General features: G+C 27.7%; 2 protein-coding genes across 2 annotated transcripts; one reads left to right on the forward strand and one right to left on the reverse strand.

Moving 5' to 3' along the window:
* The first annotated feature begins 436 nt into the window (after positions 1–436).
* Positions 437–5,200, forward strand: LOC123291724 (galactosylgalactosylxylosylprotein 3-beta-glucuronosyltransferase I). The gene is made up of 5 exons (XM_044872116.1): positions 437–561; positions 1,853–2,033; positions 2,244–2,406; positions 4,106–4,255; positions 4,333–5,200. The coding sequence occupies exons 1-5, from the start codon at positions 453–455 to the stop codon at positions 4,714–4,716; spliced, it is 987 nt and encodes a 328-aa protein (XP_044728051.1). The 5' UTR covers positions 437–452; the 3' UTR covers positions 4,717–5,200.
* Positions 5,201–14,744: 9,544 nt separating this feature from the next.
* Positions 14,745–22,646, reverse strand: LOC123293236 (proline-rich extensin-like protein EPR1). The gene is made up of 4 exons (XM_044873986.1): positions 22,489–22,646; positions 15,651–15,905; positions 15,133–15,312; positions 14,745–15,051 (listed from the first exon to the last, which is right to left on the reverse strand). Exons 1-4 carry the CDS (start codon positions 22,504–22,506, stop codon positions 14,932–14,934), a joined length of 573 nt encoding a protein of 190 aa, XP_044729921.1. The 5' UTR covers positions 22,507–22,646; the 3' UTR covers positions 14,745–14,931.

Here is a 22,646-nt window from a genome sequence, read left to right on the forward strand (position 1 = left end):
TATTCTACATGATTCTACTAATAATGATAATTTCTATACATGCTTCCTTGTGATGTGGAACAGATTGAGGCCACCGACTGATTCCGAAATTTATCTAAACCATTCAAAAGTTGTGGTAGCTAAAAATATCTATTTGAAAATGCTATAGATTATGTCGTGAACTAATTACGATTTATCTTTTAAACCATAAATGATTAGCTGTAGTAGATGGTTTCTACGAGACGGTCCAAATTTTTGGATATAAAGTTAGCGATCTCTGGCTGAACAATGTAATTAAAACTCTTTGGTAAATAATAATTTTTTAAACAATTAGAATAAAGTTCAGTGGATAAGCAACACTATCTTTTAGTTTCAAAAATCACCACAATATTTTAATAGTTTACAAACTTGACGTTTATCATTGACATTCGAATAATTTTCATATTTACGTGTCAAATAAAAATTGATTTTAAATGTTGTTGATACCAAATAATACGGATATGAAAGTAAAACGTTTTGTAACAATTGTAATATGTTTCTTTATTTTAATATTAATGTACAGTATTTGGGATGGACATATAAGTAAGTTTTTTTTATGATGAGATTGGACTTATTGAATTTTAGTTATTAACTAAATTAACTTAAATTTAATGATAACTTAAATGATAATCGATTAGAATCTTCAAGTTTTAATTATCTTGAGCTCTTTTAAAAATTTAGGTGCCAGTGCGTTTGCTATGCGTAAATATTAAAAATAACTCCACATTTTTTTGATTCACGCTCGTAAGACAAATCTTTCTTTGTTCTGTTTATTTGGAAATAAATTTGAGTAAATGATACGATGACACACAAATAGGATATAATTAGCCATCTATATTTTAAAGAATAAAGAATATTAAATTTTGGATGTATGTGGTATCTTTATATTTTTACTAATACCAAACCTTCTGAAGGGATGGAGGAAACAGTGTAATGTCAATAAATTAGTCAATGAGTCTATTTCTCCATTTCTAAATTGCATTCCTTAATCGAGAATCTGTAGGCTTGAAATCGTATTGTATACTGTTCAATTCATTTTCGATTATATAGCAATGCCACGAAATCGTAATTTTACTAAAATATGACTGATATTAAAGCAAAAGCGTCCTTATATTTTAATATCGGTTTTTAAGAGTAAGAAAGCGAATTATTGAAGGTTCTTTTGTTTGTATTTAAATTGAACATTTTAAAATACTAAAATGCAAAAATTTAATTCATTAATAATGTCAATAATAATAACCAATCCAAAGAACATTACAAAAGGGTCTAAGCAACCAACGGTTGTAAATTAAAATTTGATTATGATTAACATATAGCGCAAATGTGTATAAATGTGCAGATTAGGTTGTTTTTAGTTGGCTAGTGCGCCTGGAGCAAATAAGCATATGATCGAATAGACGAAATGATAAATTTTTTCAGGGTATAAACCACAAAAATCACGAGTCGTTAGTCCGTTTGGCCTTAAAAGAAGGACAAACAAAGTGACATTGAAAAATAATCGTATTGATTATAAATACGTATTATATATATAATCTATTTGAATCATTTTCTGTAATCGAAATGGAAACTGATTTTTTTCTAGATAGTGGGAAAAATTATTGCTTTTAGGAATGGTGTGTACTCTCCTTATACAAATGATTCGCTTACCACCTTGCAAATATTCGCTTTATGTGGCCTATTGTTTCAGATAACCTTTCATCATTTTATTTATCTCAAAAATTTAATTACCTATAAATTAAATGATAAGATTTTTATGACCGATACGCTTGGTATACTAAATATTGTGAAAATACTTATAAATAGATTTACATTAAAAGTTAATAACTTTTTTCAGGTTTAAAAAGTGCAATGACAAATAATAAAGAACTACAATACGAATTTTCTAAGTTAGTAGCATTTTGTAATAAAAAACAACAATTAGATCACAATGAAAGCAAGGAAATTGCTAATTTACCAACCATTTATGCTATAACACCGACTTATGCACGACCGGTTCAAGAAGCAGAACTAACAAGGTAAGTTCTAGTTAATGCTCCAAAATTTTCGTAAAATATAGAACTTCGATTCATGGTTTTTGTCGATGCATAAAAATATCAACCCTTCGTTAAATGAACCTCTTTTCAAAATAGAGGCTTTCTGTGAAGTTTTCTAAAAAAGCAGCCTAGTTACAATGACCTTGAAGTAATGAATTATTTTGTAAATTTGTATATTGTTTTTTCTTTTAGATTAGCTCAAACATTATGTATGGTTCCAAATGTACATTGGATTATTGTTGAAGATTCAACTGATAGAACAGAATTTATGATACGCTTTCTGAAGGAAACACCCTGTTTACTGCCATATACACATTTAGTCTCGATTACACCGATGATTTATAAAATTACCAAGGTTAGGAATTATTCATATTATTGTTATGATATTATTATCACATTTATGAGATGCAAAACAAATTAGTTAGGGCCAGGCATAGTATTTTCCAGTCATTTCAAAACGGCTGGAAATTTGGCAGTCAAGGTAGTGCCTAACAACTTTTTTCTTTACGAAAATTTGTATAGCCGGAAATTTCTCATTTAGGGAACCAGAAGAGTTAATTCCGAAGAAAGCTTTAAATTGATGAATATTCATTGAGGACGAAATTCAAATGATAAGATAATCGAATAAAAAATACAAAAATCATTTTTTTCCGATTCTTAAAAGTTTGAGATTCTTATTTGAATGTCGTTCTCAATGAATATTCTCAATGAAAAATTAATAAAAATTCGGGTTATCTCGGTTATAAGAAGACGTTCTCGACTATGAAAATTTTTGTAGGCGTAAACTTTGTTAGACATGACTTTGGCAACGACTAATCAAATTTCCAGCCTTACTGAAATGACACGATCACCAAAACTACGCTTGGCCCTAAACCTTAATTTTGTATTAATGGTTTTTAAAACATCTGAAGCCTGTAGGATGCACTCGTACCCGTTTAACTGGCTACTGCTATAATTTAAATTGGCAGGGCTGCTCCCGCGTAAATAACGATAAATCGATAAATGCTTAGTAAATAAGACGAATGGTTCATTATGTACATTAATTCATTTATTATGTATTATTGTAGCAGTTTCCTAGAAATATAGAAAGAAACCATTCAATTTTACAATGAAAATGGAACCTTAAACTTTTGTTAAAAGAATAGAGAAAATGCATGTATGTATGTATATTTTAAATGATTTTTTGAAATTTAAAACACATTTAGCTGGTTAAGTCTAGGATATATTTGGAAGATAGATATTCTATGAAATTATTGACGTAAGAATTTTATTTTTCATTGATAAAATGATTATCAATTGACCCTAATCTTGAAAATAATTGATTGTTCTATTTTTACGGAAAATAAGATCAATCAATCAATGAAGTATCATGTTTGATTAACAAGCGTTGGTTGGTGATCATGGCATTCCACCCGTCCCTGTCGTTGGCGAGATTAAGAATGTCAATAATTGACATGTTTATTTTAAGCTTTTAAGATAACTATGACGTTTTCTTCCTCTCGCCAAAGATCCAAAAATTTTTCTGTAAGGATATCAGATACTAAGCACTTTTTTCTAATAATATGACCCATGAAATTGAGCTGACGAAATCTTAAAGACTTTATTAGTTCATGGCCTACACCCGCTTTTTGTAGAACAAGTTCATTTGTTGTTCGTTGGGTCAATGATAACCGCTGAGAGCGACGCAGGAAAATAAGATATCGCAGCAAATATGCCACTTTTGCACCGTTGGAAAAGTATGCCATGATATTTTTCTTGAATGGCAGAAGGAAAATGATTAGTTTTGAAAAGTAAACTTGTGGTAAATAAAATAACGCTTATAACAAATTCTTTTAAGCGTTCGATCAGGCATCCACATTCAACACTGTTCGCCATACTGTAACAAAAGTTTTGAAATTTTGTGTCATTGTTTCCAAGTTTAATAAATAACCAATTACACTATTATACATTCTCAAGACCTTACTCAATAAAGATAACACCGATGCTATGATTATTTGGAAAATTTTGCATATTTCATTTTAATTTTATGTTCTTTAATGAATAACTTATTACAGGGTTTAAAATGGCATCAACGACCTCGAGGAGTAAGTCAACGAAATGAGGGTCTAAAATGGCTACGAGAAAATTTGGATTCTACAAAAGATAATGGTGTCGTATTTTTCATGGATGATGATAACACTTACAGTGTTAAACTATTCAAAGAAGTAAGTCGCATTTTTAAGATTGTTCATAATATTAATCTAATTTTATGTAAATTGTTAACCAATTCCTTCTTTTTAAGATGAATAAAATCACTAAAGTTGGTGTTTGGCCAGTGGGCTTAGTTGGTGGTTTAGATGTAGAAAAACCAATTGTAGACAAAAATACGGGTAAAGTAACAGGTTTCAATAGTATATGGGAACCACAACGTCCATTTCCAATAGATATGGCAGGCTTTGCCATTCATTTAAAATTAATTTTAGAAAAACCAGAAGCACAATTTTCTTATGAGGCTAAACCAGGATATCAAGAAACAGTAATATTAGAATATTTTACAACGATGTCAGAATTAGAACCATTAGCTGATAATTGTACAAAAGTGTATGTTTGGCATACGCGAACTGAACCACCAAAGTTTACTAAGAAAATTAAAAAACGTGAAGTAAAAGCCTCTTTAGACATTTAACATAGATTTCATAACTATTTCATAAATATTTTTTAATTTGAACAATTTTTGAACAACAAGTTTTTGAGTTGCTTCTAGTTCAGTAAACGATCGAAGATCACATTGTTCAGAAAACACATAAAAAAGATCAGAGATACCCTTGGTAGACTCTGTAATTCAAAATTTCTATTCCACCACCTCCAATACTCGATATTCTACTTACGAGGCTACAAGGACCACCATTTTGAAGAGAAAAAAGTCCTTATCTGAAGAAGTCTCCCTCTTTTCCATCTAGATCAGATACGTGACAGCGAAAAAGAGCCAGAGAGACTAAATTATTCATTACAAATATTTCTCGAATTGATATTGTCATACTTTATCTGACACTATCGATTAAAAAATCTTAAAAAAATATTAGAGTTGACTAAGATATCTAAAATAATATGACTGAATTTCGTTACGCTATCTAATAGTAAAAGTAGTAACCAAAAAATTTTCCAACACACTTACTTTCTCCTAATTTAACGATTTTTATAAGTAAATTGGCTTCGATATTTAAGAATGCTATTTTGCTGATATTCGATTCTCGTTGGTTTACTGAACTATGAAATTTCTTTTAAAAGAACTTTTTATTTTATTTAAGGCAATTTGATTCCCTAATAACTTATTCAAATCAGCAATCATTTTTTAATTGTTTTTTAACTACTGATGATACAAAAAAAATATATAATAAATTAAAATAAAACAATATAATATTTTATTGATGAAATTTAATAAGTTCAAGTTTGCCGAAGGGGTCAAGCTTAAGTGATTTGGCTACCAAATTACCTTAAATAAAAATTGTTGTTTTCAACATCATTATTTAATTATCATTTTTTTTAATAAGTTTTTATTAATTGATTATTTTACTATTATATCAATAATTATTGAAATTATTAGTATGTACATTTCGATCCTCGATGAACAATTTGTGCAATTACATTGTGAAATGTAATTTTAAAAAATAAAAAAAAGATTTTTTTTATTAGAATTTAATTACCAAAAACAGCTGCATTTTTTACATTAGAACAAAGCTTTCGTGCAATATAATTAATGTGACATTATATTAATAAAAAATATAAGGACTTTTACACGAACACTTTTATATATTAAAGTCCATTTTTCTATTCCAATTAAAACAAACTAAAGAATTATATTCTTGTATTTATTAATTTGTAAGAAAAACAGAATTGTAACATATCTATCTTGGGTCATTATTTGACTTAAGTATCATATTTCTGAATAATAATAATTATTTTGAAATGCTCAATCAATATTTTAAACTCAGTACAATTTTTTAATGAATACAGAAAACTAAATGTTTAATTATATAAACCGTGTAAAATATTTATAACTGCTTAGATTGAAACAAGAAAATTTTAAATGTTAAATTATGTACAAGGTGTCATATTTTTTTCATTTTGACGCAATTTTTTTCACCTCACTTTAATTATGTAAATTTAAATTGCATGCCACCTTAAAAGTATAAACTTTTAAATTAACCACAATGAATGATTGTTAATGTTCGCATAAATACATTCCTTGCACGGTTTCTACTTTCAGTGATAGTCTTCGCAGGTAGAGAAATTCGGAAGTAATTCTAAGACAATGTGGTATTGCCTGCCGTTAAGTTACTTTTATTGCTTTTATGATGTTCCTTGGGCGAATAATCTTAATTGCAATCTATTCAACTTTTTTTTCTGCCACACGAATTATGTTATGGTACTCGGTTAAAGCTCTCGAAAAGTCTGTTTAAATATGCGTCTATAATCTTATTGTGAAATACATCTTTCCACAAATTCAACCCTTATAACCTGAAAAAATAATCTATAGAAAACTTATAAGAATGAATTTTTATTGACTTCGAGTTAAAACGTGGTTATTGAAACAAATGCCTAGGTACTCGAAATAAAATTTTGCTAAGTTTAAATTTTTACTAACAAAGTGCTAGCTTTAATGACTTCATTCTCTCAAAAAGCGTCTTCTCTTTTGGCAAGTTTTGTTTAATCCTCTTTTAGAATTACTGGCCATTTCGAATTGAATCTTTTGTTGTTTTGTGATTTAAAAAAAAACCGGTGATAAACTAATTTTTGTAAGTTTTCAAATCCTGTCCTTAAGTTAATAATATAAACGTGAAAATATTATTCTCAACTATCGGATTTTACTTTTAACTTATCCTATTAATTCCTAAATTTGATTTTGAAAAGCGTAAAAAGTATGACTTACATGAAATACCGGAAAGTGAAAGAAATAACGAGGTAGTTAAGTGGGGAAAAGGTTAATATAAGTTCGTTCGTCGATTTTTTTTTTTAAATATCAACCGTTTACGTTTTCATGTTCATTGACTCGATGGCCAGTGATTAATCATCTTCCAACCAATGCTCCCAATTGTAACTAATTTCGTTCCAAATTTTTTAAGATGCGTGAATGGTGATGATGCCATAAATATTCGTGGGACAAAAAACTAATTTCGTAAAGGTGTTATTTAAGGTATTATTTTTGCATTTATGATTATTTTTGTATATGTTTTCTAAATAATGATTTTAAGCTTATATTTGATTAATCTATTTTCTTTAAAGCTATATGCTAAGCTTTTTTTATTTTAATTTAAAAGGTGCTACTAAATATTTAAAATTTAAAAGACACAAAATGAAAATTTTAATTTTGATATTTATTCAAGAAAAAATACAATACGGCATGTAATAATTTGAAATTGTTTATATTTTGTATAGCAATATAATTAAAAAATAATTTTAATTGATAGAAGATAAGTAAGGTTTGATTTATAGAGTAAATTTTTGTACTTAGAAAAATTTAGGTTGTATTATAATTATTAGTTACGGACTTATTTGAGTCTTAAAATCGATGGTAGCGTCTCTCTTTAAAAAAGATGTTAGTCATTCTCAGTTGGCAGAGACATATCATAATGAATATTAAACAATTAATATAAATGATAGAATTATAGGGGATTATTAAAATCGATTAGACTATTAGAAGATATCCAACTGATTATGAACAGAACAAAACGATAATGGCTCAGTGTCAAAAATAAAAAAATACTCATAGTTGTTTTTTAAATTGTAAGAGATTTATTAAGAACACTTGATATAGGACTGAAAAACTTGTTTAAATGCATGGATATAGTCGCTGCTTTTTGCTACATTTATTTATACCATTAATTAATATTTAAATCTTATACACCACATCTCCTAAAAATCATAATGATACAATGTGGCTCAAAATTTAAGCGCAAATTTAAAATCGGAATCACTTTCATTTATTTTTGTTTCTATTCTGAAATAATGGAAGGAAAAAACAGAGAGATTATTAAATATAGAGATAAATTACTCGTTTTATATAATAAATAGTATGATAAAATATTCTAGCTCCGCCATTTCAACTTAAGATGTATATCCTGCTGTTAATTATCTATAAAACTCTAGGGAGAAAATAGAACACGTCGCAGAACATTTAATTTGTGTTCTGCTTTACAAAGTTTTACATTCACCTCTTCTCATGTGGGAATGCTTCATGTAATGTGATTTTAACCCGATTGATCTATCCTTTCTTAAGTGTTCTTGAGGTTAATCAATATTTAAAAATATTTTTTAATTATATTTTTGTACTTTTTGGCAGAGGAAATTGTTTTTAATGATATTTATAAGGTTGTTTTTTAAAGAATTTAAATTTTAAGGTTGTTATTGTATTAAGTTTATACCAAAAATTTTGTGAAATTATATTTTTGCATTTTGACTACGAATCAGAGAATTCATATAAAATGATGATGGCATAAAATATATAGATTTCGAGTAACCAAAAGGAATATTGGATAGAAATTTGTGTCTAATAAAATTAGCAACGCAAAATGTTTACCTCCAATTTCCAAGTGTTTTGTTTTTCTAGTTCTAAGCTCCTAAGTAGAGCGGGAGATACGCAGTCTATATATTACATGATTCGAATACTTGTAATGGATAAATAATAACTTTCCAGACATCTAACTACTTTTCCCATTACCATAATTATGGTATTCGAAAATTCATTTTGTAGACTATAATTTCTAAAAGAATTACTTGTCCTATTTCAGGTTGTGTCCTATTTGAGATTATTTCATAATCTTATTAATTCTTCATTTTTAAGGATGTTTAAGATGTGTAACTTTATACATAAGTAGTTCACGATGTAATTACAATAAAAAACGATCGCGCGTTTATAAGATGACTCGCGTCCGTTCGTAATATGATACTTCACAGTGAACTTTATGATCGGTGACGTGCCCAAAGTTTTGTGTTGCGTGCCATTGGCTCGCCATTCCTAAACAAAGACGTAACAACTAAACGTTAATCACGTTATTAAAAATTATAACTTAAAAAAATCAATAAATCCCAATTAAAATGAAACGGATATCTAAAAAATTTCTCCAAGGTTCACATTGCTGAGAATATATTCACCATCGATGTAATGTCACGCAGTTTAAATTAATGAACCTGCATTTCTTATATTTGAAATATAGCTTCCTAAACATCCTTAAACAGAGACCTAATAAGCATTTTTAATTTGATCACTATTTTATTGTGATGATGATGATGATGATGATGATTATTTTTTTTTTTTGTAAATGTATGTACTTAAAATTTTATTTAATGTTCGAATATATATGAAAATTTTTATTTTGTGATTAAAAAATTTCGAATACTAAACCTTCCAAAAAAAATCGCTGCCTTGATAGTTTAATGCTGAATGTTATTTTCAGAAATTTTGCCATGTAATTTTTAATTAGCTTATATATCTTTGTGGATTAATTGTAAAAATAAATTATTTTTGAAACAGTATTCAATATTACATTTAGGATTGCATTCGTCTTGAAAATACTTTACACGTTCTAATGCGCATTCCTCGATGGTTTCGTATTTTTAATAAGTCTGGGATATATCCTTCAAATTCGAAATAAAGTTATCCGTCTGCCGGTCAGTAATCGAAGGGACTACCTTAACAGCGAAACTATTTTTCTTTGAAAATTTTATGGTCTGGTAGAGATGGGTGCTTTTAATGAAATTTAGTGACAAAAATTTGTAATAGATAGAAAAACAGATAAATAGAAAATTATATAAAAATTATTACTTCCAAATGGATAAAGAAAGCGACACAAAAGATTGAGGGAATCACATTTGACAAAATATTAAAGTTTAGCAACCAAGAATTTAATAAGGATAAATAATTTTTATTTATATGGAATTTCGATTATCGACTGGCGTATAGTAAACTTCCACCCTCGAATTTTCTGGTTATTACCCTGAATAATTATAAAAAACAAGTCGAGCATTGAACGTGTTAAATTCTGAGATTTGTTTAAGAAAAAGTTTTCAAAACGAATGAGAATTCTTGTAAATAAATATTGTAAATATTTTAATAAATTTAAAAAATATATATTTTTTAGATTGTATGCATGTTTCAGAAGTATTCGATTTCACTACAAAAAAACAAAAATAAATTTATATAATTAATCGCCGATATCGTTATTTTGTATTGAAATCGAACTTGTTTATCAGTTATAATGAAATATGTGGAAAAAATTCTATTCCACCCCCTTTTTTGTATTATAACAAATAGATAACTAAGTTTTTATTATGGTGCTTCAATGCTTTTTATTTTTATTTTACAAAAATAGTTCCAAAATTAGTTCTTAAAATTGAAACCATAGTTAAATTTTGTCCTGAGGAATGCGAATGATATCATTGATTTCAGCTACTGTCCTTTTTTTTTCCGAAATATATATTTAATAATTTTATGTTTGGTTCGCAATTAAAAATTTGCTATAAATGAGAACGTCTTACAAAAGTATTCGTATAGAAAAAAAATGTTGGACTAGGCTTGATATCATAATTTCTGGGGCACCGGTACTATTTTGTTCAATTCGAAATCACGGTATGATCTTTCCTTCTAATATTTTTAAAGAAACGGTACTCGAAATTGTGAGATTCAGATACAGTTACATTACATTTCTAAGCTTTAATTGTTGTTTAAAATTAAATTTAATTATTCGGATATTTAAAGATTTAAAACGCAAATATTAATAATTTTATATTAATCTATACAAATTTATTGTTTAAACAGGGGTATGTTAAAATAAATATATGAATTTTAACTATTATTCACGATGTCTGTGATATCGGCTACATTTCCAGGCTAATTTTTTAATATAATTAGTCACATACCATAATCCAAGATCATGTGGCAGTAACAAATTCGCCATAAACTCTAAAACGCTAGTAATAAACTTTTATTTTAAGATCAGGCTAAGGGTACTTACTATAGCCTGCAGAACACTAAATTTGTGTTTATTGCCGTTTTTATAAAATTTTTGATAAAAAAGAAACAACCACAAATATTGACGGATATGTCAATTTTAACTTTATTTTTGTTAAATTCAATAAAATACAATAAACGAAAGAAAATATTTGAAGCGGGTGTTTCTATTTAAACTTTAACGTTACGTAACTAATCCATATTATTAGCTCTACTATTCGATACTAGATAGTTCTGTTCTGTAAGTATGATGCATTTCATCAGCATCGAAAAAAAGCAATAATACCTATTGTCATTAAGGATTCAAATTTTCCAATTAAATTTTCTCTCTATGAAACATTTTCAATTTCTTTTAAGTGCGTTTTAGTATCGTTTTCACGTATCTCATCTTTTCTGTAGAGATTTTATGGCGTATTTGTTACATATGCCGGATCTTGAATTACTAGAAATATTAAAAAATACAATTATTTCTACATAAGTTTGTGAATTTTTAAATTTTAATTTATATCATGTGTGTATACTACTAGCGCAAGTGTGCCGGCAAATACTAATACTTCATGTTAAAACAAAGTTAATTGCTTTCGACCGAAAATTTATAAATGTCGATCGCCACCCCTTCAGTTGACATTTATGCCAAATTTGTCTTAGTAACTATCGAAATTTTGCCAATTTTGTATGCCAATGATCGTAATATTATAAATTTTTATTCAAATTCTATATCGATATAATGGGGTAAATTTCAATTTCGCTACTTGCCTCATCTTGGAATAATATAATCAGATGATGTTTTTCAATTCAATTCAATATTTTGATAATTGTTATGAATTTTATGGACAAATTTGTAGAAATAAAACAATTACGAAATAAATAGTTTCAGACACAATTTCACTTTCAATTTGATGTGTTTTAATATACGCACATCTGAAATACAGCATTGAAATATCATTTTTTTGGGTTGCATTTTAAACCACGCTTTAGTGTTTGTTTATTACATTTACAGAATTAGATATAATAAAAATGAATCAATTGTCCACTCACAATTAATGAACTTATGACGCCAATAAGTAGATAGCCTAGTGAATTAAGGATTGTAGAAAATAAATTAAGTAAGGGAAATAAACATTTGTTTATATAGTCCAGCAAGCTAGTGGTATCAAAGTTGTGGTCAATTATATTCAAAATGCTCATTTTCGTTGAAGTGGTCGGTAGCATATAACACAGATACTGAAAATTAGATACCATACATACTGAAAAATTCGCATTGAGTTCACATGAGTGATGATTTAGATAGACTGTGTTCAACTGATTCATTTTCTTTACATCCGATTGTACTTTAATTATAGTACCATGTTAAAAATTTTGTAAATTATAAAATTATTAAAACTATTCAGTATAAAAAGAACAATATTGTGATAAAAATAATTTTAGATTTGTAAAAAACAAATTAAAATCGTATGTCTAATTACACAACATTTTATAACAAACTTATGTAATAAATAAATGAATAAAAAATGTATGATTTTATTTTATACTAGGTTCTATCATCATCTTGATTCACGTCATTCATTAGAAACAGGGGTGCTGCTAGCCCTCCCATGGGCGCCTATGTATTCTTTGCCTGAACTAAACAATTGAGTTTTTACTTACATATTTCTGTCAAATTTAACCGCATAATTGTTTGAACACGGACTTACAGCAAAATATGAGTACCGCATTTTATCAATTGATTCTTGATCAGAAAAGCTTATAGATTAATATTCTGGAGCTTGCCAGAAACCCATTTGGTCCAATTTTTGCATACCCCCCCCCCTCCACAGAAACAGTTAAATGACATTTTTTGAATCAAGTAAAAGTTACTCTAGGTTCTACAGGTCATTTAACGTCAAAAAGGCTCTTTGTGATTTTTTCGTAAACTTCTTCGTTTTCGAGATATTAACAGTTTAATGTTTGGAAAAACTAAAAGCTGAAAAACGGGGCTCACAATTACATTTTTTAACTTATCAAAATTCTAAAATAATTTTTGAACATCCTTTAATAAGTTCTGAAGTAAGGAAAGGAACGATTTTTAATTATGTCAAGATGTTTACAAAATTTTCAATTATACTGACTAAATAATTCGAATTTGGTCAATTTTTCATCTCTCATCATTTTTTCATAACACACCACGAGATGCATTATAACTTCAATAATTTTAATTTGTACACAGTAATCTTGTAAGATATGACATATCGGATTTTGATCCCTGAATTTGAACACAGAAGTCGTGTAAGATGTGACAATCATATCAGATTTTTATCCATGAATTAAAAAAATATTTTACTACTGTATCATATAACTCGATTAGACTCAAGAGGAAATAAATAATAAATATAGTACTGTCTGTCTATACGATATATATAGAAGTTTTAACAAGAAATAACTAACTAAAAATATCCCAAAGGTATTTAATTCCCGATACAAGTAATAAAAATGTTCCATAAATTCAATTAATTTGGATGAAAGATAAAACTATCGAAGATAAATAATATTAATATTACATACAAGATGCTATTGGTTTACTTAATTAAACTATAGAACTTCTGGAATATGAATTCTACGACAATTATTTTGTCTTATTTTAGCAGATTGTTTCGTCAAACATCATGCTATTACTGGTTCGAGTGGTCGAGGAATTGATTCATCTACGAACTCCAACCCATACCCACACCCAGACATGTGTGAGATGACCACACACATTGTGATGTCAATGTTAAGCTCTATTTTCATGTTGATGCTAAACGCTTAGTTTAAGCGTCAAATTAGGTCACATGATCAGTCCATCCCGAGCTTCCATCTTGACAAAAACTTAGCAGCGTCACATCGTAAAATGATAAACAAAGTTTTCATGCTTGAATTTGATAGTACTGACTAAATATATTTTTATTCAAATATCTAACTAATCCATAATTGGTAATCGCATGTAAGCAGATATTATGGATATAGTTGTTTATTTCTCATTACGATATCTGTTATTCAAAACGGGGTTAGTGAATTTATTTTAGTATATGTACATCTCAAGTTATCAACGATATGGATATTTTTTTGACGCTTGGCGCTGAATTAATTTATAACTCTATTTTTTTCAGCTTGGTGGAACACTAATTTGACGCTCAAAGCCAGCGTCAAGCTTCATCATGCCTGATTTGTTCGACGACAATTCACTCATATAAGGATCGGAGTGGAATATTTATGAAAATCAAGAAATTAAAAAAATATCTTTATTGTTTTTTTTTTTCATAGAAAATAATAAAAAATTAAAATTAAAAAAAACATTTTGTATAACGGTATTTACAACAATTTAAAAAATTATAATACTATAGTTAAAAATATGGTTTTTAAAACTGTAAGTTTTGAAACAGGAAACAAAGAGAATAGGATAGGGATAATGTAGTGTCACCTAGTATTCGAATCGAATACATTTTTACTTAAAATAAGTTGTGTCCTTTACTCATATCAAAAAGAATAAATAATGATTGCGATGAAAAATTCATGCGTATTAATGTGCGTAAAAAATTTAAGATGTTATTTTCTCGTAGATTATTACGCATGCGTATCTATTAAAATGATGAATTTATTCATTTAGATGCGAGTAAAGAACGCAATTAAAATCTATACACATTAAAAATAATGTAAGATGTTTTTATCAATCTTCATTGACTAACAAAAACCACGTGATGATGTCACCAAACAATGCTGATTTTCGAATATTCGAAATAATTTGTGCCATAACACAACGTCATCTTTTATCCCTTACTCTTGGAGAAAAACCATATAATTAAAATTAATATGTACGTTGTTTTGTGTTGAAGATGAGAGATCATCCATCTGAATGAAGTAAAATAGTTATAATTAAAATTAAAACGATGGGGCGCCATAAGAACTACTTGGGGGACCAGCTGGTGCAGGTCCTGCTGGTGCTCCATAATCTCCTGATGGTGCTGGTGCAACACTATTTGGATATCCGCCTTCTTCTTTCTGTAAAATTATATAAAAAAGAAATTAGCGTATAATGAGACTGTTTTTTTGGAGGTGGATTCCAAGCATATTGATGCTTACCTGTGTTTTGTATCGAATGAAGTAAACTTCTGGTTTACTTGGTTGTGTTGGAACTGGTTGAGGTAATTGAATTTCTGGAGCTTCTTCTGGTTTCTTAACCAATACGTAAACAAGTGTCTTTTGTTCATCTTGTGGTTGGGCTGGAATGACTGGTGCTGTTGGAGTTGGGGGAGTTGGAGCCTGTTTAAAGTATCGACATTAATTAGTGAATTAAAATTATAGTAAAATTAAAATAATAACAATAAATAAAAGAGGGGTGCCGCAAGTGGGTTCCTAGCAACAAGAAAAAGAGTTCTCTGCGCCTTCCTGAAAACGACCTGCTACCCGAACACGGGACTTCTTCGTGTAAGAGGCGCTATTAAAATCGAATGAAGCTATAGAATTTTGTTGAGGCCAGACGCCATGCAGAAAGACCACAGCTTCTCCGCCGGGATCTCGTTCAGGATTGATGGATCCAAGGTTTCGGACCCGAACAGTAAAATTAAAAACAATTATACAAAATTATTGTAAGAATTTACCTTGATGAAGATGATTTTGTAATGTTTCTGTGCTGGTGGATATTCTAGTGGTCTTCTTGGTGCTGGATATTCATTATCTGGTGGTGGCACATGTACATATACGTGTTTATGAACGGTAGGTGCTTGTTGAGGTGGTCCATATTGTGGTCGGGGTGCAGGAGCTGGATAAGATCCACCTGAAGGGCCTTGTGGTGCAGCATATGAACTAGGTGGTTCTGGTCGACATGAGACTGCTATGATTACTGTTGCTAAAACCTGTAAAAAAACATCAAACCATATAAATATTACCACCTTCTTAATAAAATACCTTGCCTGTGGAGTACATGATATAGAGATATATAGAAGTTGTATTATGTTCCAACAATTTCAGTATGATAAACTGGGTCTTGTAATAAGTTTCATTTCTATTTTTAAATGTTCGCGTTGAAAAGATTTAATAATAATTTCATAAGTAATTCCGTAAAAAAATTTTTATAAAAAACTAATTTAAAACAAGTTAAATCAAACAATTGACTGAGTTAATTGTTGAAATACCAAGTATAGAAAGGATGGAATATCAGTTTAGAATAGAAGAGTTTAAAAAACTAACACAATTATGGTGAGATTTCGGCCGCCATTTATTTGGTTTTGGAAAACTTCGAAAATTTTTGAATGTATTTTTTGTTTGTTTTTCGAGATTGCTTTAGAAGACTACTAGTTGAAGCTATCTGCAAGTTTGCAACTCCTTATCTTTTTTCAATTTTGGAGAAAATGGACATCAAAATTTTGTCCTAATTTGCGCCCTCGGGTAAACAGTGATGCTTATAAAAAAATGCTTCAAATAAATGTTATCCCAAATTTTTGTTCGTAGCATCAATATTTTTAAGCGTTACAAACTTGGGACTAAACTTAGTATACCTTGATATATTTCACATATACATGGTATAATCATCATTTTAAAACGATATCAATATGCCAAAAACTATGTGTAGAACTTATACGTACTAATAACACATAATTCACGGTCAAATATTATACATTTTAAATATTAATTTCATTTACCAAAAGTGAATTATCTATCCTTAACGGAATACTTACCAGGGCCATCTTTAAACTTTTGTAGGCCCTCCCTGGACACATAAAGATCACGAGGCCCTTGCGTATGTATAAGGATAAGATAAGGGATAATTAATTAAATTATATAAAATCATTAAAAGAAATATAATACTTCATAAGTTTGAGGCTAGAAACTTTGAAAATCGCAATAATTATCAATTATTTTGTCTTTGTTTGCACAGATCAATTATTATGCCATTGAATCGTGTACTTCACGCGTTGAATGGACCGACAGAGTTATATTTTTGATGGCAATCCAGAGCCGCCGTCGATTACGTGCCCCGAACACTTGCCCACTTTCAGTGGAAAGAGGGACAGTGATACAATGCTTATTTAGTGATATACCTATCGATAAACATAATTAGTAATGTGATCATTACCTAAGTACAGCTTAAAATTATTTCATATAATTAATAAAAAACAATTAAAAATTACATCTCCATATCTTAAGTAGTATTTGCGTGATATTTGATCACCGTCACAGATAGGTACAAACGATTTAATAATATACCGACTAGATATGATCGATGGAATTAAGTTGTGGTAAGAATTAGCATAATAAATAAATTTAAGTCATTCTGTATTAAAATATAACTACGAATTAAACTTTTTAATCTTGAGTTAATTTCTTCTTATTGGGATAACATAAATAGTCACACTAGTTTGCGCAATGTACGCAAGCTTAAAAAATCTAATTTCTTTATTTATTAACTTGAAATATTTTATAAAGACTTTTTCTTTACAGTTAATTACTAAAAGAACAAAAAATATTCAAATAATAATCTTAAAAAAAAAAATAACATTTTACGCCTATGATATATTATGTATAAGGAAATAAAATATTAATGACATTAATTTATATTAATTAAAAATAATGAAGCAAAAATTTCTTAATAATTATTATTTATACCACAGAGTTAATAATGGAAAACGTTAATATTTGCAATATTATAATAATATTTTAGCATAAAAAATAAATAAACATATTTCAAAAGATTACAAAAATATTTTTTTAATATTATTTCAACAATCTGACACACATTTAATTTTTAAATTTTTTTTTTGTGTTTGTTTTATGTGGGTGAATCATCAATAGGTATCTATCAAATTTCATCTTGCGAAAATTTTGAAACAAGTGAATTTAATAACAATTTGCCCCAGTTCGTATAAACTATGGATTGCGAAGATACAACATCTTTCATTGCTAACAATAGTATTGGAGTTGACATGCACTTTTATAGATATAAAAATTCTAACCGAAACCGTCTGATGATTGTTTTGTAGGTTGATGGTTGCTGTAAAAACAAAACAGTTTCTTCACGTTTGGAAAGGCTTTTTCAAGACATTCAGCCTTAGGCTGCTGGAAAGAGTTAAATAAAAAAATTTTATCTGATCTTCCAGCTGGGTGTTAAATGTAACAGTCCCTTTTTTGGTGTTAAAAATCTTTATTGAATAAAGAAAACTGTCAGGAGGGATTAAAATAAAAATTTTCGTGGCCATAGTACATTTTTAATTTAATCTTTTTTATCCGACTGTCAAGGAGTGGTTATGTTTTTCGTGGGTATCTTGTATGTAAATTTCTTTATTACCACGCGTAACTACCAAACGGCTCAATAGATTTCAACATTTAAGGTATCTTTATATTTGTCACGAAAACCCGAGTCTTACATAGAAAATAAAAATGTTTTAATAAAAAAAAAGTTAACAAAACCTATCGAATACTGTAGTATCAAAATTAAGGAAATTTAAAGGGGATTACAAAAATATATATACGTTATATGTTTAAATTTAATTAGGAATGATACATTGGCTTTAAAATTTTAAAATAGTATAATAAGAGGGTTTTTTTTAGTACTGGGACACTAAAAAGTCTAAAATAAAATAAAAAATAAAAAAAATAAAAAACCCGACTGCGTTATATAAAATCTGAAGAGAAAGTAACAAACCCAGTAGTTCACAAAGCGACTTTAATAGTTGCATTCCATTATTGGGAAGATTTGATTGATTCTAGATTCTAAAGGGCTTCGATTGTTAAAGTCGCTATATGTAAACTACTGGGCTTGTTTCTTTCTTTTCAGATTTTACTTAACCCAGCCGGGTGTATTATTTTTTTAAATTATTTATTTTATTTTAGACTTTTTAGCATTCCACCACTAAAAATACCCTCTTATTATATTAAAACTTTTAAACCAATTTATTATTCCTAATTAAATTTAAATTTTAATAGTAATCTCCTTTCAATTTCATTTATTTTGATATCCTACTCGATAGGTTTTGTTAATTTTTTTTATTAACGTATTACTATTTGGCTCCAAAAATCCGCCATTTTGTTTTGTTTTTTCAAAAACCTATCTTAGAACACTTGGGTTTTTGAGACAAATATAAAGATATCTTCAATGTTGAAATCCATTGAGCTGTTTGGAAGATACCTTGATATATTTCATATTACCTATCTCAGTGTCACAAAAAATGCACGGATTACATATATCATTATATGTAATCCGTGCATTTTTTGTGACACTGAGTACATTGTATATGCAGCCATGTAGTCACTGTATATGTCTATAAAACGGAGATTATTACTAAAAAATAATTAATTATTTATTCGTTAATGATTTTTTAAAAAATTATTCATACATAATTAAGAATAAGCGAAAGTGAGTTCATCCGCTTACTGTCTGACTATCTTTTTCTTAATTACAGATACTGAACCGTATTAACTTTTCTGATGATTTTTTTGCTCATACCGAGATCACAGTATTTTGATTACTTTTTATGTCCACGTCTCTAAATTTTGCTTTTTTTATTTAATTTTGATGTTACCTAACTTTTTATTTACAATTGGGTGTTTAAAGAAAAATTGCATATTTAACAATTCTTTCCATAAAAATTCCATGTCCAAATTATTTTTTCAAAAATATAATTTGATTTTTAAAAATAATTTTTTTATTCAGTGGAGATGTAATATATAGGTACTTGTAACAAAATGAAATAAAAATTAATTTTATTAATTGTTTTGAAAATTTAGTAAATTTTGATGGGCAGGTTTCGTATTCGTAAGGCTTATGCCCTTCACGAAAAAGAACGGCAATATGTCTTCATTGTGTCTTTTCAGGGTTTATAAATTTTCATATAATTATAGAAATTTTCTTAAAAAAAGAAAATTACATTAAAAAAAAAAGAAAAGAAATTACTAATAAAAAAGTGTTTGATGCACAAAATCTTGAAAACATACAGTGATGAATTAAAAAAGGCGAGTGAAATTAATTTTTTTCTTTATTATTTCAAAATTAAATAACAATTGTAATTATTTCCGCTAGTATTGTTTAGGAGACAATACTTTTACTTTATTTAATATTTTAATTCTTATTGTTTTTAACGACTTTCTGGCACGAGTTTACTGTTAGCATTATTATCTTCATTTTTTTTATTTATTTTTTTTTATTTATTTAATTATTATAATTTATTATTTTAAATTGACAATCATAAATTTTTTATTAAACAATTTGTCAAATTATCAAATTATCAAAAAATGTTTGTAAATAAATTAAATAAAAATTAGTTTTTAAAGGCCAGCTTTTATTTAATAGTTATGTATTCAGTATACCGGCTGTTTGAGGAAGTACAATGAATGTTCATTTTTTTTTTTTGTGATAAATGATAGTTCAAAGTCCCTTGATCAAAATAAACACAGTTTTGGGGTCTCTTGCGGGGCAAAAGTTTGAATTATTTCATTCTAAAATTGTAATTTTTAACACAGTACCTTATGGAAAAACTTACAATAATGTTAACTGTAGAAAAATTAATCGGTGATTGAGCTTCAAAAAAGTTTTCATCATGAAGAAAATTTATCACAGATTCTTTTTATGCAAAAAAAAACTTTTCTAAAAGAAAACCTACTTTGATTTTTGACTCTTTTACGATATTTTTAGAGCATTTTATTGCATTTACATCATACAATTTGCCTAGTTTACGATATTTTTAGATCATTTTATTACATTTACGTCATAAAAATTGCCTAGTTGACCAGTCACGTGATGGCCGGACTATTTGAAATGACTGTCAAAAACGTCAGACAATTAAGAAGTTAATTACTTTTAATTCTCTCCTAGCTGAGTATCTATATTAAAAATGACTTCCTGAAAATTTAAAATCCGGGAAATTTCGGGATTTATATCACAACTTAAAGACACAGAAATAAATGAAATAAAATTCAGAAATGAAACAAATAATTATTTGATTATACAAGGGTTTGTTGATATACTTATTCGGAGTTCCTTTCTACGAAAATATTTCCTAAAATTAATATCGAAAATTGATAATACTAAGGATTTTTATGCGTTTAAGATACCGTAAAAATTCTTATGATACCGTAAAAATGAAAATGAAAACAATAATTTAAAATTTTATTTATCCATTAAACATCCTTTTGTACATCTTTTGTGAAAAATTCATATCGATTCTGTGTACGGTTTATGAGAAATTAACTATCAAAGTCAGTATTTTTACCAAAGAACGTTTTTCAATTTTATGCACAGTTCTTAATTTTGGTATGATTATAAAGTTTAAAACTTGAGGAATGTTGATAAAAGTTTTTTATGTAAATGGTAACATTTTTAAAAGCACTTATTGACTAAAAAATCATCATTTATTACGACTTCTTCATATACCACCATGTAAAAAGGGCAATGTTTTTAATAATGAATTTATCGTCTAAATCGTACAGAGAATCGACTTGAAATTTATAGGTACAGAAGGTGTATTAAATACTTATTAATTGACACACATAATTTCAGTTTTGTGGTAACACTTTGGTTTTGGTATCGAAACGCCTTAATAGTTGTCCATTATTATAGCATAATTAACCAGTTAAATTTTTAGGGGCCTTCAGAGAACTGAAAATAAGATATTTTAACATTGATCCTTATGGGAAATCACAGATTTTAATTTATTTCACAAAACTGGACGTTCAGATTTTCAGTTCTCTGAAGGCCCCTAAAAATTTAACTGGTTAATTATGATATAATAATGGACAACTCTGCCAAGTTTCATTAAATTCTGAATGCAAAGTCCATTACCGATAGTACTACCTAAACTTGATATTTAATACTTTTAAATTGTACCAATATGAAAACATCAACAGTCACGGTGAACCGAAAATTGAAAACTTTTGAAAAATGATTAGACAGAACACAATTGTTAGAGAACCATTTTATTAAGTGAAGACAATAAACAAAAAAAAATATTGCTAATAAAATGAAATTTCAATTTGATTGTTTTTATAAATAAGTAGTATTTTTTTTAAATAGCGTATTTAAAAATTAAAAAACAAATTATCTAAAAAAAAAATTTAAAAAAAATAATACTAATTTGTAAATTAAAAAAATTTTTCGACTTTCGACTTTAGTAATTTTTTTTTAACTTTTTTTCTTTTGTAACACATGCATTTTTTCCGGCTTTTTCAGCAATTTACGTATTTGAGTAGCTTACTTTTATTAACACAAAATTGATTATTATGACAGAAAGCCATAATAGGAAAATTTTTTAAACTTTTCATAAATAAAAATATTGAAAAAAAAAAGGTTTTAAATATATTTTTTTTTAAATTATATCATAATGATTTCAAGCTAGAATGTAATCTTTTTATTTATTTTAAAATTATTTTATTATTTTATAAAACTTATTTTTAATTTTAAATTTCGTTCCAAAATTCTTAATAAAATAAAAAATAAATAAAACCTACCAAAACGTATCGGAGCATATTACTAATTTTTTAAAAAGCACAATTTATTCACTAAAATGTTCAAATCACAACAATATATATCACAACACTAAATAATTATAAAAAGAAATATTTTTAAAAATCCATCTAAAATAAATCAGAAGAGGAAACACAAATAT

Source organism: Chrysoperla carnea, chromosome 2 (genome assembly GCF_905475395.1).
Source record: "Chrysoperla carnea chromosome 2, inChrCarn1.1, whole genome shotgun sequence".
NCBI lineage: Eukaryota > Metazoa > Arthropoda > Insecta > Neuroptera > Chrysopidae > Chrysoperla > Chrysoperla carnea.

Excerpts from the sequence above, each read along its gene's own strand:
- LOC123291724 (XM_044872116.1), top strand. The coding sequence starts at position 453 with ATGTTGTTGATACCAAATAATACGGATATGAAAGTAAAACGTTTTGTA. Across the intron at positions 2,407-4,105 it reads TGATTTATAAAATTACCAAG|GGTTTAAAATGGCATCAACG; the intron begins GTTAGGAATTAT and ends AACTTATTACAG. Across the intron at positions 4,256-4,332 it reads GTGTTAAACTATTCAAAGAA|ATGAATAAAATCACTAAAGT; the intron begins GTAAGTCGCATT and ends CTTCTTTTTAAG.
- LOC123293236 (XM_044873986.1), bottom strand. Across the intron at positions 15,313-15,650 it reads ACAAAATCATCTTCATCAAG|GCTCCAACTCCCCCAACTCC; the intron begins GTAAATTCTTAC and ends TACTTTAAACAG. Across the intron at positions 15,052-15,132 it reads TCATTCGATACAAAACACAG|AAAGAAGAAGGCGGATATCC; the intron begins GTAAGCATCAAT and ends ATAATTTTACAG.